Below are 26,152 nucleotides of genomic sequence, written 5' to 3'. Positions count from 1 at the left end.
GGTGGATTCTGGGGGTTTGCTAGCCATCTAATCTAGCCAAATCGGTTCCGGGTTTAGTGAGAGACCCTGGATCAAAAAGAGAAGGTGGAAAGAGACTGGAGGGGATACCCAATGGCAGCCTTTGGCTTCCACATGCAAGCACACACTTCCTCTTGCACACACACACACACACACACACACACACACACACACACACACACACACACACAGAGACCAGTTCTGTCTTCAATGGGGAATGAGTATTCAGTTTAGCTCTCTTAATGTTTGTTTTCTAGAACACCACCTATCTCTTCAGTTATTATTAGTTAACAAGCACACACTTTGAAATCACCACAGGAGTAGGAGGCAAAAACAAGAAATTTCTACCAAGTCCAGATCCACAGAATCCTCACAACTCTCCGACTAACTGAAACAGACTTAGAAACACAGTCGTTTTGTCAGAGACAAAAACCAAAGCACAAGAATCAAAGTAATTGTAAGAGGAAGCCATACTCCATCTTAGCCAAGAGGCTGAGAATACAGAATTCTATGAATGTAAAGAGAGTCTGGGGCTGGAGAAATGGCTCAGAGGTTAAGAGCACTGGCTGCTCTTCCAGAGGTCCTGAGTTCAATTCCCAGCAACCACATGGTGGCCCAAAGCTATCTATAATGATATCTGGTGCCCTCTTCTGGCATGCAAGCATACATGGAAGGAATGTTGTATACATAATAAATAAATGTCTTTAAAAAAATAAATAAATAAAGAGAGTCTGCTTTGTGGGTAAGTGGCTGAGCTATCTGAGCCACTCCTGGCTGTGTGCTCTGAGAGGAGAAATTGATGACATGTGATTCTGAGATTTCTCAGAGGCCATCTTTCCTACAATGCTCTAGTTTTCCCTTGAAATATTTTTTTGACTTCTGTAATCAAAACCAATGCCATCTTCTGTTGGGCCAGTGGCCCTAAGATCTGAACTTTATTATAGATGAGAATTACCTGGGGATCGTGTTAAACTACAAAATATGACTCAGAAGGCCTGGGCTGAAAGCCTACCACGCTCTCAGCTCATGCCAACGCTACTGTGTGATGGGCCGTATTTTACAGTAGTAGGCCCCCAAGGAATGTTTCCAAATAAATAACCTACATCAAATGCTTCTGAAAATACAGTCCACACAGCTCTACAGGGGAAGGGCATTCTGGAGTCCACACGAGAATCTGGTGCTCAGTGCACTCTTACAATCTTTCTTTACCCACCTGGTTGCACACTGCCTCGGTTACTGCTCTACTGCTGCACTAAAACACCGCTACCCAAGAAACTTATAAAAGAAAGCATTTAATTTGGGGCTCAGAGGGCAGAGTCCGTGACTGTTACGGTGGAGAGCGTGGCAGCAGGCAGGCACGCATGGCCCTGGAACAGCAGCTGAGAGCTCACACCGGGTGGTACAACCACGGGGCAGAGGGAGTCAAGTGGGACTGGCGTGGGCTCTGAAACTTAAAGCCTGGCCACAGTGACCACCAACCAGGAGCCAGGTGTTCACACCTGCGGCCATTCTCATTCAGACACCACACGCACCCACTTAGTACCTTAATAAAGAGCAACCTTCATGAATGTGTGTGTGTGCGCGCTGACAGTTTATTGAGGATTGTCTGATTGGAGCTCGCATGGGTGGACATACAACATCAGGACTTTTTTTTTTATAATAAAAGACAATTCAAAATAAATATGTATTTTAAAAAACTATGTCAAACACTAAGGAATAATTGACATTTACAAATTTTAAGAAAATTATTTAGGATTAATCATTTTCGTTTTCCCCACAAAATAAATAGCTCACTTAACTGTCATTGAGCAGGAGGAGAAGAGTCGAACAGAAATAAAGTCATGCCCATGGCACAGTCATCATGTTATTTCAGTGAGGAAAATCTTTACCAAGATTAAGACACATAAAAGTATTGAGAAGGTACGTTAGAACTGTCAGAACCTGCGTTCGGGGAAAGAGAACAAGTGGCAAAGTTGAGAAAAACTTCAGGCGGAAAGTCCATACCCCTTGCGAAAATTAATAAACACCCTCAAACTTACATTTTCAGGTTTTCAATATTTCAATATTAGTCTAACCTCCACCCCCAAATCCAAGCAAACACCATAAAAATTAAGTTGGCAATAGGCCTAGCCAACTCTACTCCCTGTTTAGCCTTTGGAGCCTTTCGAGCCAATGACAGGAATGACTGTGGTGCGGATGGAACCAGAGGAGAGGAGAGGAGAGCCCCACTCTTCTCTGGGCAGCATGTGCATCTCCACACTGCTCCGTGAAGGACCTCAGTGCTTGTGTGTGCTCTTCAGGCCCATTACAGTGAAGGTAGCAGCTGTCAGTTTCTCATACACCAGGAACATGAGGGCAGCTGTGAGCACGGTCTGGAGCAGCTTGGCTTCAAGGCCTTTGTAGAGTCCCATTATTCCAAAGCGCCTGAAAGGAAAGAGGTTGGGAAAAAATAGATTTTCTTTGTAAATGTCAGCTCTTGTATTAGAGAGATCTGCTGCCCCGATAGCTTCTCTCTGAAAGGGTTTTTCTTTAGGAGCAAAACAAGCAACGGAGATTTTCAATTCCAACAGACTTCTCTGTGGAGTACTTCTTAGCCTTGAAGGCACTAGGAACAGATGAAGTGTAGTATTCAGAGGCCACTGATACTTTGTCTTTGTTATAGCCCTCACTCATTAGTGGGATGCTGGCAACACCACACTACTAAGATGCAGAGGTGAAGGCTTCTGAAACCACTGGAATGCTCAGACCAGAGATCTAAGAACTTCTAAGTTTAATGGGTCTCCAATTCAGTTATTTCAACTTAAAATTCCCTAAGTCATTAATTAGGTTAGATTATTTTAACTTCAGAAGAAATAAGGGAAGACACAGAAATGAAAAGCTGTCTGATTCTTAGACTGCCTGTACATTTGGTCCTAGGGCTCAAATGAAATTCAGGAAGCACCTAAGTCACCTGAAGAACTGGTTAAATACAGGTCTGTTGGGCCATTTCCAGAGTATCTGATTCATTTCATTAACTTTGGGACAGGAATCAAAAAATTTGCATGTCCAGCTAGCTCCCAGCTGCTGAGGAGGAGCATGCTCACTTGGGGACAGCACTTAAGAGATCCTCAGAATGCTTTGGCTAGAACCTGAAATCCAAAGCAAATAATCCCTGCAAAACTATTTGCTGAAAGTGAGTTAGTCTCTTACGCTAGCTCAATAGCAACTCCAGCCTGCAGATTGACATTAAACTAATCTGGTGCCCGAGCTAGCTCAATAGCAACTCCAGCCTGCAGATTGACATTAAACTAATCTGGTGCCCGAATCAAGCTAGTTTCTATGCTTGCTGTGAAATTTTCTTAAGGGGTAATCATATGAAAAGGAGGGCAGAAGACTGGACCCATGCATTTCCTGTTCACTGTTTTCTTCAGGGTGACATCCACCCACAGTGGATGCCCAGATCTACATTGTAACAGGCATTTCAACTGCATTTTCTTTTTACAGACAGGGTCTTATGTAGCCCAAGCTGGCCTCAAATTTCTTACATAGCCAAGGTTGTCTTTAACTCTTGATTCTTCCACCACTTTAGGTATGCACGTCACACCTGACTTCAGATGATATTGTGCATGTATGTGTGTGGTGTGTGTGCATGCCTTTGTTTGCACATGCATAGCCCAGAGGTTGACTTGAGTGTGTGTGTATATATATTTTAGACAGGGTTTCTCTGTGTAGCCCTGGCTATCCTGGAACTCATTCTGTAGATCAGGCTGGCCTCAAACTTACAGAGATCCACCTGCCTCTGCCTCCTAAGTGTTGGGATTAAAGGTGTGCACCACCACTGCCTGGCTGACTTGAGTATCTTTATCTATCACAAGCCACCTTTTTTTTTTTTTTTTGAGACAAAGCCTCTCACTGAAGCTAGAACTTGCTGTTTTGGCTAAACTGGTTGGCCAAGTAAACCTCCAGGATCCACATGTCTTCACTCATCAGTGCCGCGGGGACAGCCACACACTGCCACACCTGTATTTTTATATGGGTACTAGACGTCTGAACTCAGGTTTTCATGCTTGCACGGCAAGTACTTTACCAACGGAGCCGTCACCCCAGACCTTCAGGTGATTCCCAGTCACATAAATGAGAGGCTCAGTACGGCACTGCATTATCGATGACAATAACCATTAGGCATATGTGGCAATTCAAACAATGCAAGCTTGGTTTCTCAGAAGCTCAACAGCTACCTCAGCTAGTCTCAGCTCTACTGGACAGTGCAGGTGCTCCCATCACTAGAGAACATGGCACTGAAGGATGGCAGTCGTTCATCTGGCGCTGCCTCTAGTGTTGGGCAAATCAATTTCTCTAAATCTGCTTCTTGATTTGTAAAATAGGAATATAGTCACTTTTCTACAGGGCTGAGTGAGGACCAAACAAGATAAACATGTAAAAACAATTTGCAAATCGTAGGACCTCATCGGTCTCCAACTGACAACGTCTTAAATGGCCTGGTAATGCCCATTGTTCTTAGCCTTCTCGGTGCTGGCAAAAAGACTGCAGGTCAACTGGCAATGTCTAAATTTCTAATTCTTGAAATTATACAGGGGCTGGAGAGATGGCGAGAGATGGCTCAGCGGTTAAGAGCATTGCCTGCTCTTCCAAAGGTCCTGAGTTCAACTCCCAGCAACCACATGGTGGCTCACAGCCATCTGTATTGAGGTCTGGTGCCCTCTTCTGGCCTTCAGGCATACAGACAGAATATTGTATACATAATAAATAAATAAATAAATTAATTAATTAATAATACAATGTCAAATTGTATGTACTCTAGGTAATTGCACATAAATTATGGCTGCTTAATTCTAGGAGGCTCAGTTTATGCTCTTCACTCGGCAGTGCTTGTGAAGACCCTGCACTCGTCAGTACGAGCGCCAGTGAGTAAATCAGTGTGTCACATCACAGGAAACTAGTACAACTGAAGGGAGGGGCGTGATGGTAAGCTTACTAAAAGAGAGAAGATGAGGCAGGAGGATTGAGGCCAGCCTGGTCTACTTGACAAGTACTAGTCTAGTCAGGGCGTCATAGCAAAACCCTGCCTCAAATAAATAAATAAATAAATAAATAAATAAATAAATAAATAAATAAATAGAAACAGTAAGCTGGCTATATCCACTGAAAACATTAGTTTCCTATAATTCTCTAGAAATGCATATACTTTATAGTGACTACCTCTTGGGAAAGGAGTAAGAAGAAAGGGAAAATGTTTTAAATATATGTACATATGTATCATTTATTGACATTTAACTGGCTTTTTAACCTGGTGAGTTTTTGTTTAGTTTTATTTATTGATTGTTGAGACAGGTCTCACTATGTGGCCCCAGTTGGCCTAGAACTAGCTCTGTAGAGCAGGCTGGCCTCAAACTCACAGATCTGCCTGCCCCTGCCTCCCGGTGCAGGGATTAAAGGAGTTAAAGGAGTATGCCATGACGCCTGGCCTCTTTCTTCTTTATTTTTTCTTGGTGTTAGGGTTTGAACCCAGAGCTATGCAAGTACTAGGCACAGGCTTTGCCACCAAGCTCCGTTCCCAACCTTTTGGGGGTTCCCTTCCCAAAGGGGTTCTGTATATTTGTAACTAGCAAGGAATAAAGGCCTGAACTTTTCCGTAATTCCCCAAATTGCCGTCAAATCACACTAAGCTTCTAAACTGAGAAAAACTTAAACAAGAGGGGGAGACTTCTGAGGCTGCAGCAGCACTGAAGGGGAACAGCTCACCCGACCACCCCCATCACTCCCAGCAGAGTGAGGCTGCTGAAAGGAAGCCCAGGTCAGCAAACACTTAGAGCTCACTTGACTCGCTGGTGAAGAAGATAGAGAACATTCCGAAGACTCCCCAGGGTTCTGTTTTCTGGGTTTAGTCTATGACGTCCAAACTGGGAAGGAAGGAAGACAGAAAAAGAGATAATTACTATTTATCACTCTTTATCTTAAATTTCATTTTAAAAAAGAGATTTATTTTATCTTAACCATGTGTACACGTGTGTGTCTGTGTATATGTGATGTATACAATTGAGTGCTGGTGCCCACAAAGTGCAGAAGAGGGTATTGGGTCCCCAGGAGCTGGAGTCACAGAAGGCTGTGAGCCTTTGACATGGGTGCTGGGAAGTGAACTCAGGTACTGTGCTCTTAACCAGAGTCATCTCTCCAGCCCCTCTTCTTCTTAATTTCTACTCAGTAAATTTCTTTGGAATAACTCTCATAGCACAGTGTATGATTATAAAACTGTCCAGTTAGCAACACAGATTTTATTAATCCTCTTTTTTTAACTAAATAAGCTAAAAATAAAAATATTTTTCAATAGAGAAAGTATTTTTGTTACTGTTGTTATTGTTCTGGGGGGTTATAGCAAAGGCCTTCAATACGCTAAAACAAATACCCTTACCACTAACCTACATCCTCAGCATCAATAACTTTCACTTTTACAGAGAATGAAGGGAAAACTCTTATCAGCACAGACAAAACAAGACAAAGCACAGGCCTGGGATGATACACAGACATGCTGCGGGTAGTAGCTTCCAGTTATTTAAGACCGTTCTATTAAAAGCCAATTAAAAACAACACATAAAAATAGCACATTAGCAAAAACACTTTTCATGGAAAGCAGTGTTTTTACTGATATACTACCATGGTGGTTAGAAAGAAAATGACCCCCAAAGGGAGTGGCACTATTAGGAGGTATGGTCTTGTTGGAGGAAGTATGTCACTGTGGAGTCAGGCTTTGAGGTCTCAAGCCTGACTCAAGCTAGGCCCCATGAGACGAAACACTTCCTGTTGCCTAAAAGATGTAGGACTCTCAGTTACTTCTCCAGAACCATGCCTGCCTGCATGCTGCCACGTCTCACCATGATGATAATGGACTAAACTTCTGAACTATAAGCAAACCACCCCAATTAAATGTTTTCCTTTGTAAGAATTACCGTGGTCATAGTGTCTCTTCACAGCAATAGAAACCCTAACTGAGACAACTACCTTCATTTTCTCTGGCAATAAATCCTTTAAATGTTCTCTATACAACAGATTTTTAACAATTTTTCTTCTCTTTTCTTTTTGTGGTGCTGGGGATCAAACTCAGGACCTTGCACATGCTAACTAGTCCCAGTAAAGTGGTATTCTGAGCAACATACCAAGTCCCAGTACAGATACTGAATCTACCTACAGCTTATCTCCACTGCTGCTAACCTAGTCTAGGCTTATCAAGCCCTCACCTACATTACTAAAATGGTTTCCTATGTGATTGGCTCTCTTTCAGTAAGGCCTCTGTTGCTGTCTTCTCTGGATCCCTGCCTTACTGTCTTAAGACTGGTTCTCACTGAACCAGAAGATCTGCCATTCTCTAGCCCCCTACCTCCCAGCTTCTGATCCATCTACTACAGAAGAGCTGCACAGACCTCACTGGCCTTCCAAGCCCTACCTCAGATCCCACAACTTCCACCTCAAAGTCCTGCACAGGCTTCCTGCTGGGTGGAAAACAGAATCTTCCCGCCTCTTTCCTCCCCAACAGTTTTCCTCTAGTTCTTCCAGGCCCAGCCACAGAGGCTTCCTTTCAGTTTCTAAGATGAAGGAAGCTCTTGACATGGCACAAGCTTCATATTCCCTTGTACCTGGATTTCCATGTGCCTCCTCAGAAGGGCAGGCGTTCAGCCAGATGCCCAGGAAGAACCCCACATCTCTCTTCAGTAAGCCAGTGCTGTTCATATGCTCAACAGTGGACTCAGTTTATAATAATTACTTGGCTCTTTCCTTGCTGTCTTCATGAGGACAGGAGCTGCACTGCAACCCCAGCTTCTCAGTGTCTAAAACTGTATGTATAAACAACCAAATGTATAAAAAAAAGCCCTGAAGTCTGAAAGTGATTTGGAAAGGCTAACTCATTAAGAACTTGGGAGTGAACTAAAGGCGTTAACCTCTGATTCTGTCAGGGGTCATCTGCTTCATGGCACACAGCAAACAATGTGAATGGGAAGGAAGCAAACTCGGGTTGTCCTGAGGTCCTTGAGCAATCTGTTTGCACATACGGTTTTCCTGAGACAATACATTACTAAGAAATTCCAATGTAACCCTCACTCCTTGCCAGCTGAAAGCCTGGTTAGCAGAGTATTGCACACAGGGGAGAATGGGCACAAACACTCAGGCACACCACCTGCATTACTGCACTGAAGATCTTAGGATGTGTTTTAGATGTCACTGGACCCACTCTGAGAGGAACCCCAGCACTTACCCTCAGAATCGACTGCACCGTCTGCATGGGATACGTGACTGTGGTGGCCACCGCTTTGGCTACTGCCCCAATGAGGAACACATCCAGAGAGGAGAGCTGGAAAGCAGAGGGGAGCACTTCAGTCAGACAGGAAAACAGGCATCTCTTTTAGTTGCTTTTAAAATCAGGGATTACCTTCATCCGCTTCTTTAAAAGCTGCCGTTTTAAGCCTTCGTAGAACATGAACTGGATGGCAGGGTTGAAGACCAACAGCAAGGAGGGGAAGGTGCCATTCCACAGAGCCAAGACTCCTTCATCTCGAATAATCTGGTGGAATGCATCTAAGCAAGAAGTCAGGCTTTTGTAAAGCACCCTGAGAGTGCCCTAACTAGAAAAGACAACTGTTCTGTTTGAATGGACCCAGACAGAAACCATCCTCTTTTCAATGATAGTTTGGAGGCAGATTTCCTATTTGGGTATCTTTGTTCATTTGTTTGTTTGTTCTTGCTGTGTAATCCAGTATGACCTTGAACACTTAAATCTTCCTGCCTCAGACAAGAGGTATGAACTGCCTAGCACTGGAGTTAACTATCTTGTTTTGTTTTTATAAGACAGAGTTTCTCTGGGTAGCCTTGGCTGACTTGGAACTTGATCTGTAGACCAGACTACAAAGAAATAAAAAAAAAAACCAAAAACCAAAACAAAACAAAATTACCTTGTGAGATTTGGTGTAGGAGGTCCTTCTGTTTATGTGTTACTTTCATTGGTTAATCAATAAAGAAACTGCTTGGCCTGACAGGGCAGAACTTAGGTAGGTGGAGAAGACAGAACTGAATTCTGAGAGAAAAAAACCAGGGGCAGAGAGACGCCAGCCTGAGACAGACGCTGCTTAGAATCTTCCCTAGTAAGTCACGACCTCGTGGTGTTACACAGATTGGTAGAAATGGGTTAGATCAAGATGTGAGAGTTGGCCAAGAAGAGGCTAGATATAATGGGCCAGGCAGTAATTTAATTAATACAATTTCTGTGTGGTTATTTCGGGGGTTAAGCTAGCCAGGCAGCAGGACGCGGCCTGCTCATTCCTTACAGGGATTGTGCAGTAACCACCTGTAACACCGGCACTGGGGAAGTTAAAAGGCAGGAGGATCTCAAGTTTGAGGCCAGCCTAGGTTACACAGTGAGATTGTCTCAAAACCAGTAACATGTTGGGTATGGTGAGTCACACCTGTGATCTCAGTACTTGGAAGAACTGCTATGAATTTGAGGCCAGACTAGGCTATACAGTGAGTTCAAGGCTAACCTGCAAAATGGCAAAATTCTGCCTTAAAAAGAACACAAAACCTAAACCCTTGGAGCTGGGGATATAAGTCAGTCAGTAGAGTGCTTGCCCAGCACATACAAAGCCCTGGGTTCAGTCTCAGGCATGGCATTGTGATGCACTCCTGTAATCCCAGCACTGAGAAGTGGAGGCAAGAGGATCAGTTCAAGATCATCCTCAGTATGAGTCTGAGGTTAACCTAGGCTACAAGAGATTGTCTTAAAAACAAAAAAAAAGGCTGGGCGGCAGTGGCGGAAGCCTTTAGTCCCAGTAGAGGGAGGCAGATCTCTGTGAATTCAAAGCCAGTCTGGTCTACAGAGTTCCAGGATGGTCAAGGTTACACAGAGAAGCCCTGTCCTGAAAAACTAAAAACAAGCAAAATAAGAACAAAAACAAAACAACGATAACAACAATAGGAATATTTAGTTTAGGGTGTAGCTCGGGGTAGAATGCTTGCCTAGCACACTTGAGGTCCTGGGTTTAAAACCTAACACTGCAGAAAGTTAAATAAAAACTCACATATTCACAGCCTCTTTCCTGTCTGCTTTTTGGGAACAGTATGCACCTCTACCCTAGTCTTAGGCTTGTTATGAGGCAAGATACAAAGGGGGCATAGTAGGTGCTTCCTCCGGTGGTGTGCCATTGTTATGAGAAGAGTATGCCCAGAGGAGTTCCTACCAACCACAGACACAGAAACAATGGCTGCTGGGATCTGAGGCTGTCTGCTAGGCAGCTTTACTGTGGAAACAGATAAACATACAAGGACACATCCTGGAGACACTTACCGACAATGCCTTTGTAGTTAGTTGGTATAATGTCTTCATTCCGAAATTTTGCCCCTTGCAACTTCAGTCTGGTGTTCACCACCCAGAGTGGAGTCGTCAGCAGCACATTCACCACTCCTGAGAAACAGAGAAAGACCCTGGTGGTACAGCGCTACCTGCTCAGCTCTGCTCCACTAGGTTAGACACACACTCCATTTATATCTCTGCCACTGACTGCAGTTACGACTTATTTTCGTGCTGGGGTACAACACATTACTGCCATTAGAAGCTATTTGGAAGCACGGCTGATAGCAGTGTTTACTGACACAAAAGGAGTGGAGAATTTCCTTACCTACTCATGAGGGCAATCATTTGTTGATTTAAAAAAAAATAACATTCAAAATGGCAATTTGGGGATGGGGATTTAACTCTGGGGTACAACAGCTGTCTAACACATGCAAGGCCTAGTTCAATCGCCAGCAATGCTAAAGAAACAAAACACAAGGTTACCCCAAAATGAAGTAGCATTTGATATAGTTTTAAACAAATTGTTAAATAAGAGCTTCTGAGAGGGGGTAGTATTCTATTGACACCATGCTAAATCCATGTCAACACCAGAGAAAACAAGTGCCAACTCTCATACAAAGTAGCTCACACGGTTTTAAACAAGTATGATCTGGTACTAAGGGTGACAGGTGGGAGGACAGGGTGGCATTTCCAAGTCTTTCAACTGGGACCAAAAGCTCCCAGAGGAGCTCATCACTCCGAGGGTTAGGACAGCAGCAGCAGGCAGCAGTTACAAAGCGTTACAACATGGAGATCATTACAAGCACAGAGACGGACCTTGGCCCCCCAGGCTGCCTCAGAGCAGCACAGTGAGTCAGACGCTCCTTTGAAAACACATGGTCTCAATTTAACAGCATCTTGAGATATTAAAACTTGCTCATAGTCCTGAAATGATTAAAGAAAATACCATACAGGATTGTAACAAAGCGTCTGACAAGTGGTGTATTCTTTGTAACTATAGACCAACCAACTAACAAGCATTGGTTAAGTAGAGTACAGCTGTCTGGCTCCAGCTGAGCCCAGAGGAGGAACAATCCTAAAGAAGACAAAGAAGCCCCGCCCCACCACACTGCTGAAAGTCCTTTAAAGGCAAAACAAAGGGAAAAAATGTTTTCATTTAAGGAATCTCAAAACACCCTACAGAGAAAACAATTTAACCAAGGATAAAATCTGTGAAAGCAGTACAGAGACTGAAATCTATCTTTCTATTTGTTGCATACAGTTACCAAAGTAAGATTTTTTTTTGCTTATTTTCCAGATGTACCAACGTATTTCCCCAAAGAAAAGATAGTATCAAGTAATCTTATGAATTGCAGTTCTATAGATTCACATAGTACCCAGAAGTCATCTGTAGCTCTGACTCTATTCACACACTGTCTTGAGGCATGGATCATGATCTGAAAAAGCTGTGTCTGCCCCAGAAGATCCTTGCTGGACTCTTTCTAAAAAGAGCCCCACAGTGCCCCACAGTCCAAGATACATGCACATCTGCCCAGAGTTCAGAATGGATACCTACTTGATGATGTATACTTCACTTCACAGAGACAAATCAGTTATGGGAAAATCAGGCCAGAAAGTGTTAGTGACATTTAGCAGCTTTTGTTCCCCCCCCCCCTTTTCTTTTCTTTTTAAAAGAGAAAGACAAACCAGGAGAACTTGGAACCCATGGATACAGAAAAGCACAGTGTATACACACCTTTCCAAACAAATGAAATGTAATGTCCATTAAGCAGATCCTTTAGAATTCAAAATATCTTTCAGGCTCTAGTCAGTAAGTAGGCACACACAAAACACTTGAGGGGCAACACAGCCAAGAATAAGATTCAGCCATTACTTAAAGCACTGTTTCCACATTCCCATTACTAATACAGCAGAAAGACTGAAAGATTCTGAGGACAACCTCAAGTACCAAGTGCACCGCAATATTTAAATGAAGGGATAGAAAGTCATTCCAAAGCTTTGCATCTGAGGCGGTCAAGTACTTCCTTCATCCTCTGAGTCAGAGTGGAGGGAAGTGCCTTTTTACCATGATAATCTTATGAATTCTGGGGAGGAATACACTCAAACTACCTGACAATGCTTTTTAAAAACTTCATCAAAATTTGCAACTTACATAATCAAGTGAATGGCAGTGTTCCAGAGCTCCTCATGACTAACTCTAGTCCCTAATAACATACCACAGGCAGCCCCTCAAGGCAGCTGGGGCAGCACTCTTGCTAGTTCCAATATGTGGGTGTTACTCCAGCTCTAAGACCTAAGCACTAATTAATGCTCTTCTTACCTAAGGGGATGAGGTTATTTTTCTTTGGAGTATCATGAGTTTACTTTCTTTTCCTTTTCAATAACAAATCATTTAGGAGAAAGCAGACCCAAAATCAAGAGCTGTGGTACACTAACCAAACACACAAAACCCACTCTCCCACTCTGGTAAAGAAGCCAGGGAATACCATCCTAAATTAGCAGCCAGAATGCTAATCTTTGAATGTAGGCTCTTGAAGGCTGGAAGAGGCTCCACTCTGATGTTTGCTTATTTGCCTGAAGACAATGCTTGCATACCACAGGACAGAAAACTGGGTTCTGTTACTACACCTGGATAGACTTCACAAACTCTTGTCTGTCTCCCCAGCCAGTTCACTTCCAGAGAGAATCACCCAAACCACACTGGTCTCCAGACCCACTCATTCTAATAGCCCTTTACTGGTTACCACTCAAAAATGACCTCTTTCCCTCTGACAAAAAAGAGTGCATAGTTTATTGTGTAGTCACTGACCTGATTTAAAGACATTTGTTCTAATGCAGATCATGCTGTATTCCTCCTGAGAGAGGCAGTGGGTAGTTAGGACTTTCATCTATATACTGGTTGGTTTGTGTCAACTTGACACAAGCTCATCAGAGGAAGGAGCCTCAGTTGAGGAAATGTCTTCATGAGATTCTGCTGTAAGGCATTTTCTCAATTACTAATCAATGAGGGAGGGCCTAGCCCAGGGTGGGTGGTGCCATCCCTAGGCTGGTCCTGGGTTCTACAAGAGAGCAGGCTGAACAACTCAGGTAAGCAAGTCAGTAAGAGGCACCCCCTCCATGGCCTCTGCATCAGCTCCTGCCTCCAGGATCCTACCCTGTTTAAGTTCCTGTCCTGACTTCTTTCAATAATAACATGCAAAATGGAAATGTAAGCCAAATAAACCCTTTCTCCCCAACTTGCTTTTTGACCATGGTGTTTTAGTGCAGCAATAGAAACCCTAAGACAATCTGCCTTTTTTTTTTTAATTTAATTCTATCTTTTTTTGGGTGGGGATTGCTTTTTGAGACATGATCTCACTTGTGTATCTTTTCCCCTGTTAGCCGACCCCACTATCGGCTAAATTCAGACACCTTTCCAGGATACAGAAGCAGATGTTTTCATCCTCACACCAGGAATAACTGGGACCCTGCTTTTTACTTCTGAAATTGTCAAAATAAACAGCATTGTTGAAGAAGGAAGATGAACATATGTCTAGGATACCCAACTGGGAAGCATGTAATGACAGCTGGTACAAGAAAATGTCCAGAAATGGGGAGATGGAATTCAGATCTTCAGCACCCCATAAGAAGCTGGGTATGGGGGCCTGGTGGTGGTGGCGCATACTTTTAACCTCAGAATTCAGGAGGCAGCCTGGTCTACAGGGAGAGTTCTAGGACAGGCTTTAAAGCTGCACAGAGAAACCCTGTCACCAAAAATAAACAAACAAAAAACAACAACAAAAAATTGGGAATGGATGGTTGCATGTGCCTCTAACTCCAGTGCTATGTGTGTGGAAGGACGGGGGGAACAGAAAGGGGTGGGCTCCAAATTCAAGGCCTCCATTGAAAAACATACTTCAAGGAAATAGACTGAGAGCTATAGAGGACAATCTCCAATATTCTCCGGTTTCCACACATATGAACGTAGGTAGCATGCACACATGCGTTCATGCATGCACACACATAAATAAATTTTAAACAGAGAATGCTGTGGAACAATCTTTTTGTACACTATGAATATGTATTAGTCTCAAAAGCTGATTGGTCAATAGCTCAGCAGGAAAGAGATTGAGCACAAGAGCCAGACTAAGAGAATTCTGGGAAGAGGAAGGGCGGGCTCAGAGAGTAGCTGGCAAACACAGAGAAGCAAGGTGAGAATGCCATAGCAAGCCACGTGGCTAACTACAGATAAGAATTATGGGTTAATTTATGTGTAAGAGTTAACCAGTAGCCATTCTGAGCTATTGGCTGAGCATTCATAAATAATATTAAGCCTCTGAGTATTTATTTGGGAACTGGCGGGCGGGAGAGGAGTGCCTGACTAAAAGAGAAAGGAAATGGCAAATCACGTGTGGAAGGCTAAGGCAGGGGTGTAGCACGACTGATAAAGACCTGGAGACAGATACTGGAGTGCAAGCTGAAAGGTCAGAGAAGCAAAGCAAGCTCTTACCTCTATGAAATCTTCAGACTGAAAAGAGAGCGACTTCCTGTCTCCTCTCACCATAAGGTGAGATATAAATTCCTCTCTAGGGCTGGGATATAAGGCATGTGCCACCACCGCCTGGCCTCTATGGCTAGCTAGTGTGGCTGCTGGGATTAAAGGTGTGTGCCACCACTGCCTGGCCTTATGACTAACTAGTGTGGCTTGCTTTGCACTCTGATCTTCAGGAAAGCTTTATTTATTAAAATATAAATAAAATATTATCATACAGCAGGGTCATGAATTCAAAGCCAGCAGTGTCTGTATAGTGAAAGTTTTATCTCAATAAGCAATCCTTACCCTCCCCCCGCCCCCCGCAAAAAAGATAGAACAAAATAAGACAAAATGGCAGATGAAAGCCACAGATCTAAGCTACTGTCTCCCTAGAGGGGTGTGCAACATGATGTACAACAAGAATAAACCTGACTGGCCAGATTAAGGCAGAGGCAGGAAGTACATCCTCAACTCTGAAAACTGGCAGCTGGCATTCAGAAGTGCTGTGCTCAAAATCACAATTTCATCAGTGTGGCCAACAGTCTTCAGTTACGTTATCTGTAAGGTTCTAGTTCCAAATTCTTCTAGGTGTGCTTATATGATTTTTCTGTGGAAAGATAATAAATAATAATCAAAAGTTTCAAATAGAATCTGAATAACAAAGCCAGCAGTTCTCATCCTCCGGGTCATGATGCCTTTGGGGTCGACCAAACCTTTCAAGGGGTCACACATCAGATATTCTGCATATCAAATGTTTAGATTACAATTAATAACAGTAGCAAAATTGCAGTTATAAAGTAGCAATGAAATTTTGTTTGTTTTTCAAAAGAGGGTTTCCCTGTGTAGCCTGGCTGTCCTGGAACTCACTTTGTAAGTCAGGCTGGCCTTAAACTCAGAGATCTGCTTGCCTCTGCCTTCTGAGTGCTGGAATTAAAGGTGTACGCCACTACCACCCAGTGAAAATTTTATGGTTGGGGGTTACCAGAACATGAGGAACTATATTAAAGGATTGCAGCATTAGGTAATTTTGAAAACACTAGGCAGGGGCTGGAGAGATGGCTCAGTGGTTAAGAGCATTGCGTGCTCTTCCAAAGGACCCGAGTTCGATTCCCAGCCACCACATGGTGGCTCACAACCATCTGTAATGAGGTCTGGTGTCCTCTTCTGGCCTACAGGTATATATGCAAACAGAATAGTGTGTCCATAATAAATAAATAAATATTAAAAAAAAAAGAAAACACTAGGCAGTGTTGGTAGTGTTCATGGGGGACCCTACCACACCCACCCTCCCTGCTGGCACAGTAGAACATTATTACTACAGCGTCAGCAGATTAGATGAGACAGCTGGGAATTCTTAAATGGGCTTAGTTTGAAAAAAATGGAAAAAATCTTTCCCATGTTAAGAATTGGAAATATCACAAGGCAGGGAGTTAGGACCCTGGTTAGTGCTATGAATGGCTTGAAAATGAAAAAAAAAAATAAACGAGGGGATAAACCATTTAGCTGGGATTGACATAATAGCAATTTTAATTACTATCAGTTTGGTAATTCATATTTTATCCATAAAATGGTATGACAACTGCCAAATATAAAAATTTGACTGATAAGATAGAAACGTTAGACTTACTATTGATAAGATGCAAGCTTTAGAAAGACTTCCTCCTTATAAGATACAAACTAAAAATTTGACTGATAAAATACAAGCCTTAGAAAGACCTACTAAGAAAATGAGAAAAATATTCAGACACAGACAGAGAAAATTGGAGTGGAACCTACCACACCACTGCATTATGAAATTGAAGAAGAGCAGCGTAAGGTTACCAGAACACCACCTTTACTCAGTTACCATACAAGAACAACCACCAGATGATAGGCATCCCAAGGCTATGCAGAAGTTGACTGAAATCCTGTAAAAATTTTCGATTTCAAGAGATTTTTAAAAAGCAGTCATTTCATATGGTACGCATTCACCCTTTGTGAAGCAGATGGTAAATTCGTGGGCAACTAGGAATAGAATTATTCCACAAGACTGGAAAGATTTAGCAACAGCAATATTGGAGGCTAGCCCTTAGTTACAATGGAAAACATGGTGGAATGAGGAAGCTAGGATTATAGAATGAGGTAGGACTAGAGGTATTGAAATTTCCCAAGACCATACTCTCGGTGAAGGCCAGGAGAATGATTTGAAAAGACAGTTTAGATTTGATGACTACACCTTGGTGCTATGTCATGTAGCATCTTTGAGTGCTTGGGACAGGGTTGAAGAATCAGGAAAGAGGACTGAGTCATTTACTAAAATTACACAAAGCCTAAAAGAAGTCCACACTATTTTTTTTTCCAAGATTGACTTTAGCTGTAAATAGAATGATATCAGATCCATAAGATAAGACAAATATTAATTGAGTCCTTGGCTTTTGAAAATGCTAATTCAGAATACAAAAGGGTGATTAGGCCTTTAAATGCATGATCTGCATCAACAGATGAATGGATTAGAATAGCTGAAACTGGATCTCACTCTTATGATGCTGCTTTGATAGGAAAATAATTTCTAGAAATTTTAAGAAGACCCAAAATGTCCTATGTTTTAGTCATGGTAAACAAGGTCATCTGGAAAGGGATTGTAGGCAAGATGTTCCTAGAAACAATATTTTTTCTAGAGATAATACAAACAGAAGACCCTAGCTTTCTGGAATATACAGAAGGTGTGGCCAAGTCTGGCATTGAACTAATGAATGCAAATCAACAAGGGACAGTCAAAATAATCTTTTGCAATCAGGAAATGCCCTGCAGAGCCTCCTGCAGCTCCAATATCAAATTTGGCTCAATCATCCTCTGTCAGCATTGGAGAAACTCATCCACAGAGCAATTAAGACACTTAATATCTGTTGTTAAAAACCATACTGCTGGGGCTGGAGAGATGGCTCCATGGTTAAGAGCACTGGTTGTTCTTCCAGAGATCCTAAATTCAATTCGCAGCAACCACATTGTGGCTTACAATCATCTATAATGATATCTGGTGCCCTCTTCTGGCATTCAGACATACATGCTGACAGAACACTGTATACATATTATATAAATCTTACAAAGAAAAACCCTGCTGGGGCTGGAGATCTGGCTCAGAGGTTATGAGCACTGGCTACTCTTCTAGAGCTCCTGAGTTCAATTCCCAACAACCACATAGTGGCTCATAACCATCCATAATGAGATATGCTGCCCTCTTTTAGCCTGCAGACATACATGCAGAGAAAACACCATATACACATAATAAATAAATAAATAAATAAAGTCTTTAAAAAATGCACACATTGCTCTGGATGTGATCAAAGACAGAACAACTTGAATAAATGAAATAAAAAGTTTGGGGGAGACCAGAAAACAAGTATTCTGGCGAGCTGTTATAAATGACCAGAGATCAAAGCTAAAAATACATGTAAATGGCACTGAAGTTGAGGGTTTGGTAGACACAAGCACAGATGTAACAATAATTTCACCAAAATCTTGGCATTCAGCTTGGCCTCTTAAGAAGGTAAATGTTCGGCTTCTTGGGTTGGAATTTTATATCAGGTAAAATAAAGTGCAAGATAGATCAAGTGTATAGGGCCAGAAGGGCAGATAGAAAAACCATATGTGGCTAACATAGCAATGAATTTATGAATGTGATTTGTTGCAGCAATGGAAAACACAGGTTAACATTCCTCCAATCTCAGAAATAAACTATAAAATAAGGAATGCTTCTGAGAGAAATACTAAAAGGTATCAAGAACAGCTACAGACTGTTCAGGTTGTACATGAGCAGGGCACAACATCTGGTGGTCTTTCAAGGGTACCAACCTTTAAAATGGTTAACTGACAAACTTTGTGTGTGGAACAATGGCCTTTGACATCAGAAAAATTACAGGCACTACAACGACTGATACAGGATGCTCAACACTGAAAAATCGACCAGTTCTTAGAATTCTCCTATATTTGTCATTAAAAAGAAATCAGGAAGCCGGGCGGTGGTGGCGCACGCCTTTAATCCCAGCACTCGGGAGGCGGAGGCAGGCGGATCTCTGTGAGTTCGAGGCCAGCCTGGTCTAGAAGAGCTAGTTCCAGGACAGGAACCAAAAGCTACAGAGAAACCCTGTCTCGAAAATCCAAAAAAAAAAAAAAAAAAAGAAATCAGGAAAATGGAGAATATTAACACAATAATTTAAGAGTGATAAATAAGGTGATTCAGCCAATGGATTCTTTACAGCCTGGAATTCTCTTGCCTTCTTTATTACCTAAAGGATGGTCTATTAGAGTGATTGACTTAAGACTGTTTTTTTACTATACCTTTTCAAAAACAGGATAGAGAACAATTTGCCTTCACATAATATATAATTCTCAGCCTGTTAAAAGGTATCAGGAAAGTATTCTTCCACAAGGGATGTTAAACAACCCTACCTTATGTCAATATTTTGTACAACAGGCATTAGAAATAATTCAGTTATTTCAATATATTATTTATTATTATATGGATGACACCTTACTAGCTGATTCAGACACAGATACCTTAGAAAAATTATGAAGTAAAGAAAATTTTCCCTTGTTGGAGAAAAAAATACAAAGAGATTCTATTAATTACCTAGGATATAGATAGGTTTATAAAAAATTAGACCACAGAAATCATAAATCAGGAGAGATCAATTATGAACTCTTAATGATTTTCATAATTTGCTGGGAGATATTAACTGGCTACAGCCTGCAACTGGATTAACAACTCAAGAAGTGATTTATTTCAAACCTTACAAGGTGATAAAGACTTAAATAGTCCAAGAAAATTATCAGCGGAAGCTGAGAGAGAATTGGCTTTGGTAGAAAGGAAATTACAGTTCTTTGTACTGCTTGCAGGAAGTAATCCAAAGGGTACTCAAAAAAATGAAATTTGGCAAATGGATGTTTCATTTTGTGGAGTTTGGAGTTTGAAAAAATTAAAGTATGTGCAGCATACAATAGATATTCATTCAGGATTTCTTTATTTGAACAATTTGTAAATTTCATTTTATTGCATAATGGGCAGAAAACACACACTCTGGAATTTCAATTTTCTGTACATATTGAAATTTGTTTTCTGACTAATCCATGGATTATCCTGGAGACTGTCCCATTAGGTGATAGAAGAAAGTGCTGCTAGATGTCAACTATGATGTCCCTCTATAAACCCTTAAGCAGGATTTCAACTGCTTTGAGTTCTGAAAAGGCTGATTCTGTAATTACACATTTGCTAGAAGTTATGGCCATCATGGAGATACCTGTACAAATTAAGACTGATAATGCTCCAGTATATGCCTTTAGTAAAATGAAAGTTTTTTTCATATTACAATATAAAGCATATTACAGATATACACAATCTGTTCCAAGCTGTTACAGAAAGATCTAACTGTACTTTAAAAGATATGTTTAATAAACAGGAAGGGGTAATAAAGACCCCCCCCAGAGATCCATTGTACATGCTTTAATAACTTTAAATTTTTTAAATGCTAATGAGAAAGGAACAACAGCTGTGCAGAGAGATTTGATAGTAGAAGAAAAATCAGCCTGTACACTTAAAAGATGTATTGACCTCAGAATGTAAACCAGGTATGTGTTACATTGGGGAAGAGGTTTTGCTTTTTGTTTCCACAGGAGAAGAAAAGCTATGGATACCATCAAGACCACAAAGATTAGATTCAAACAACAGAGACCTCTTGATTAGGAGAAGCCAAAGTTCATCAAACCACATAGCCATTCCACCTAAGTTAACTTATAAGACTAATAAATATTTGATCAGACATAACCTGCCCAAAAGGGAACCTCCCAAAGTTAGGGTTAGGACAGGGTTTTACTTTTGTCTTTTCAGGAGAATAAAAGCATCTATTTAAAGAATCTGAAGACCACTGGACAAATGAGACATTTGAAGAAGAGGACAAATATTCAGAGAAAATGTCCCAAGAAAAAGAATAAATTGGCTTAATAGTATAACACAGTCCCAAAAGAAAAAAAAATCAAAAATCTTCCCAAATGTTTGTTTCTGCTTTTCTCTGCAGACATATGAGGCAAATGATGTTTTGTATTTCCAATTCAATTAAACTTTAAAGCTGGCTTTGGAGTTTGAGCATGGCTCTCTCCTTCTCCAACTCAAGCATACTTATTAAAGGAAAATCCAAAGTCTATATCTCACATCAGAAGAGCCACCTGGTATGGGACGGAAAATCAAAAAATAAGGGACTATTCTATTGTCACTAATCTCATAATCCTTTGGTTTTTATCTTGACTCTTCAAAACTTTTCTTAAGGTATAAATATTATCTTAAAATTTGACATTAATGATCATGTAAGAGTACTAACTAATTCTAAAAATAGGATTCATCTAGCTTCCTGTATGTGATTTCAGGCTTGAGTTTGAAGCAGATAATTAGGAATTGAGCTTGTATACCCCAGATGTATTTAATAGATATGATCCTATAACCTCTCTGAGATCTGTTGCATAAGTCATTTAAAATGTTTAAGTTTCTGCAGTAAATTGTGACCATTCCTAACAACAACCTTTGAAGTCTCCAAAATAATGATGGGGCCTTTGAAGTCTCCAAAGAGATGATGGGCCCCCTAAGGATGAATCCACCTGGAAGGTGGTAACAACACTAAGTTGACAAATGCCACCCAAAGACCAGCTTTGGACTACAAACTGCTCAGAACAACTTCAAAGTGGTTAGCTTAGATGGCCCAGTCTTGTAGACTACTCCAGTCAGGACTTCAGTTCAGCCCTGCAGTTTCCCATCACATCAAGACAGGACAATAATTAGTCTCCCAGAACATGACCTTTATCTCATTTTTTTCAGGGTTCCCTAATGACTACAAGTGGTACCCAAACATGGGGCACCTACAACCACATAAGACCTAAGAAAGCTTTAAAAAGGTTCTGAACAGGGCAACCACATGATGGCTCACAACCATCTGTAATGGGGTCTGGTGCCCTCTTCTGGCCTGCAGGCATACACACAGACAGAATATTGTATACATAATAAATAAATAAATATTTAAAAAAAATAAATAAAAAGTTAAAAAAAAGGTTCTGAACACACAAAAAATGGAGCCAAATGTGGCTTCCTAGTCTTGTGTCTGTCATGCTAGCCACAGTACAGAGACTCATCTCCTGGCAGGTGCCGGCATACCATGAGCAAAGCCGCATGGTGGGTTCTGCAGTCTTTCATATGGGCTATGGTACACTCATGAGGCAGAGGAAGTTGGATCTCTGGGAGTTCGAGACCAGTCTGGTCTACAGAGCTAGTTCCAGGACAGCTAGGACTGTTACAGAGAGAAAGCCTGTCTCAAAACAAAACAAAACAAGACAGATCTAGATAATGGGAGAAAAAAAACCTCTAAACAGGTTACGGTGTGTTTAAAAATGTACAAAGGTGGGCTGGAGAGATGGCTCAGTGATTAAGAGCACTGGTTGTTCTTCCAGATGGACCTAGGTTCAATTCCTAGCACCCACATGGTGGCTCACAACTGTCTGTAATCCCAGTTCCAGGGGACCCAACACCCATGGCAAAATACCAATACGCATAAAATAAAAAAAATAAATCAATTAATAACGTGAGCTTGTTTGGAGACATCCCTCTCACTCTGAAACAAGGACATTTTTTTAAAAAAATGTACAAAGGCTTGGAAGAGAAAAGGGAAAGGGTAGATGCACTCATAGATTAAAAAATAGTTTAAAAATAATAAAACCCTTAAAAAAGAATAGAGTAAAAAATATAAATATAATTAGCCATGTAAAGATAGAAAATACAGAGTTGCTGAGGAATCTCATCAGGACGGGTGAGTGTGTGCTATCCAGGGGCGGACTGTCCCGGAAAAGAGCACAAACCCCCTCCCCCAGCTCCTTCTGCAGGGCTGTCTCTCTTTCCCACGATCCAGCCCCCCCTGCACCCCTCCCCAACCCTGCCCTGCTGTATGCTAGGACCAGTGCTCAAGTACAGTTTTAAGCTCCTAAACTAAGGCGACCCACCCAGAGCGGTGAGTGCCTGCCTACCGGGCAGACCTCAGGGTCCCCTGTAAGGGAGCCGGGCACCTTCAGCTCTGGCGCCAGGCTTCCTGCGCGCTCCTGGATACCATCCCCCCCTTGCTCCATTCATCCTGTTGGCCCTGGATCATTGGGCTACTGGCGGCCCTGTTTAGTTGCTGAGGAACCCCATCAGGACGGGTGAGTGTGTGCTATCCAGGGGCGGGAACGGTTCCTACTTCTACACTGAAGAGATATACCCAGAGAGTCAATCACAGCAAAGACTGGACCAAGAGACCAGGCCTCTCCTGGCTCCATTTGAAGGAAGAGATGGGAAGGCGCCAATACAAGAATTCCTCCAACAACCTGAAAGGCAACATGACACCACCAGAAACCAGGGATCCCGAAATAAGAAGAATTGTACACCCTACTCCTGAAGAAATAGAAGAAATCGACTCAAAAGTTAACTATATGAAAATAATAGAGGACCTTAAACAGGAGGTGAAAAACTGCCATAAACAATTAGAGATTACAAACAAAAAGGTAGAGGAAATGAATAAATCGCTCAAAGACACGCAAGAAAACCAAGAGAAACAAGAAAAAGCAATCAAACAGGTTACGGAAGCGGTTCAAGACATGAAGAATGAAATGGAAGCATTGAAGAAAGCACAAACCGAGGGAAGAATGGAGATGGAAAATCTGGGTAAACGAACAGGAACGACAGAGACAGGTACTAACAACAGATTACAAGAGATAGAAGAGAGAATATCAGACACTGAAGATACCATAGAGAAAATAAACACACTGATCAAAGAAAACAGCAAAACCAACAAATTCTCATCACAAAACATTCAGGAAATTTGGGACACAATAAAAAGACCAAACCTAAGAATAATTGGAGTAGAAGAAGGAGAAGAAGTGCAGCTCAACGGTACAGAAAATATACTTAATAAAATTATAGAAGAAAACTTTCCCAACCTGAAGAAAGAGGTACCTATGAAGGTTCAAGAAGCATACAGAACACCAAATAGGCTGGATCAAAAGAAAACATCCCCTCGCCATATAATAATCAAAACACAAAATATACAGAATAAAGAAAGAATATTAAGAGCCGCAAAGGAAAAAGGCCAAGTTACTTATAAAGGTAAACCTATCAGACTTACACCTGACTTCTCTATGGAAACCATGAAAGCCAGAAGGTCCTGGATAGATGTACTGCAAAAACTAAGAGATCATGGATGCAAGCCCAGACTACTATATCCAGCCAAGCTTTTGTTCACTATAAATGGAGAAAACAAAATTTTCCAGGATAAAAACAAATTTAAACAATACGTAGCCACAAATCCAGCCTTACAGAAAACTATAGAAGGAAAATCACTAACCAAGGAGTCCAACAATGCCCACAATAACTCAGTCATCTAGAGACCTTTCACCAGCGCATCTCAAAGAAGGGAAACACACAAACCCTACTACTAAAAAAGTGACCGGAGTTAACAACCACTGGTCATTAATATCACTTAATGTCAATGGGCTCAACTCACCTATAAAAAGGCACAGACTAAGGGATTGGATTCGAAAACAGGATCCAACATTCTGCTGTCTACAAGAAACACATCTCAACCACAAAGACAGGCACCTACTCAGAGTAAAGGGCTGGGAAAAGGCCTATCAAGCAAATGGACCTAAGAAACAAGCAGGTGTGGCCATATTAATTTCTAACAAAGTGGACTTCAAACTTAAATCAATCAGAAGAGATGGAGAGGGACATTTTATACTCATAACAGGAACAATTCATCAGGATGAAGTCTCAATTCTGAATATCTACGCCCCTAATATAAAAGCACCCACGTATGTAAAAGAAACATTACTAAAACTCAAGGCAGCCATCAAACCACACACACTAATAGTAGGAGACTTCAAAACTCCTCTCTCACCAATGGACAGGTCAATCAAACAGAAACCTAACAGAGAAATTAGAGAATTAATGGAGGTAATGAAGCAAATGGACTTAACAGACATCTATAGATTATTCCACCCGAACAGGAAAGAATATACCTTCTTCTCTGCAGCTCATGGAACCTTCTCGAAAATTGACCACATACTCGGTAGCAAAGCTAACTTACACAGTTACAAAAAAATATTAGTAACCACCTGCGTCTTATCAGATCACCATGGATTAAAGTTAGAATTCAACAACAATGCTACCCCCAGAAAGCCTACAAACTCATGGAAACTGAACAGTCAACTACTGAACCATACCTGGATTAAGGAAGAAATAAAGAAAGAAATTAAAGTCTTCCTTGAATTCAATGAAAATAAAGAAACAACATACTCAAACTTATGGGACACTATGAAAGCAGTGCTAAGAGGAAAGTTCATCGCACTAAGTGCCCACTTAAAGAAAACAGAGAAAGCACATATTGAAGACTTAACAGCCCACCTAAAAGCTCTAGAAAAAAAAGAAGCAGACTCACCTAGGAGGAGTAGAAGATTGGAAATAATCAAACTGAGGGCTGAAATCAACAAAATAGAAACACAGAAAACAGTCCAAAGAATCAATGAAACAAAAAGCTGGTTCCTGGAGAAAATCAACAAGATTGATAAACCCCTATCCAAACTAATCAAACGGCAGAGAGAGAACACGCAAATTAATAAGATCAGGAATGAAAAGGGGGACATAACCACAAACACAGAGGAAATTCAGAAAGTCATTAGATCTTACTACAAAAGCCTGTATGCCACTAAACTGGAAAATGTAAAAGAAATGGACACTTTTTTAGATAAATACCATTTACCAAAATTAAACCAGGACCAGGTGAACAATCTAAACAGACCTGTAAGTCGCGAAGAATTAGAAGCTGTTATCAAAAACCTCCCTACCAAAAAAAGCCCAGGGCCAGATGGGTTCAATGCGGAATTCTACCAGAACTTCCAAGAAGACCTAATTCCTATTCTCCTCAATGTATTCCACAATATAGAAACAGAAGGGTCACTACCAAATTCCTTTTATGAAGCTACAGTTACTCTGATACCAAAACCACACAAAGACTCAACCAGGAAAGAGAATTACAGGCCAATCTCACTCATGAATATCGACGCAAAAATCCTCAACAAAATACTGGCAAACCAAATCCAAGAACACATCCGAAAAATTATACATTATGATCAAGTAGGCTTCATTCCTGAGATGCAGGGCTGGTTCAACATACGAAAATCTATCAATGTAATCCAGCATATAAACAAACTGAAAGAAAAAAACCATATGATCATTTCATTAGATG

The 26,152-nt window shown here is 41.3% G+C and overlaps 1 protein-coding gene across 1 annotated transcript in view; it reads right to left on the bottom strand.

The window, feature by feature from the left end:
- Positions 1–1,590: 1,590 nt before the first annotated feature.
- Slc25a17 (solute carrier family 25 member 17) overlaps positions 1,591–26,152 on the bottom strand; it is a 48,872-nt gene continuing 24,310 nt past the window's right edge. The window contains exons 5-9 of the mRNA XM_075959805.1: positions 10,346–10,462; positions 8,438–8,583; positions 8,264–8,359; positions 5,836–5,918; positions 1,591–2,442 (exon numbers count right to left, since the gene is read on the bottom strand). Of these exons, the coding sequence (XP_075815920.1) occupies positions 2,295–2,442; positions 5,836–5,918; positions 8,264–8,359; positions 8,438–8,583; positions 10,346–10,462 (590 nt within the window). The 3' untranslated portion in view covers positions 1,591–2,294. The remainder of the gene's footprint in view (positions 2,443–5,835; positions 5,919–8,263; positions 8,360–8,437; positions 8,584–10,345; positions 10,463–26,152) is intronic.

The sequence above is a fragment of the Microtus pennsylvanicus genome, chromosome 2, assembly GCF_037038515.1.
Source record: "Microtus pennsylvanicus isolate mMicPen1 chromosome 2, mMicPen1.hap1, whole genome shotgun sequence".
NCBI classification, from domain to species: Eukaryota; Metazoa; Chordata; class Mammalia; order Rodentia; family Cricetidae; genus Microtus; species Microtus pennsylvanicus.
This window is presented reverse-complemented; position numbering and strand designations above follow the sequence as displayed.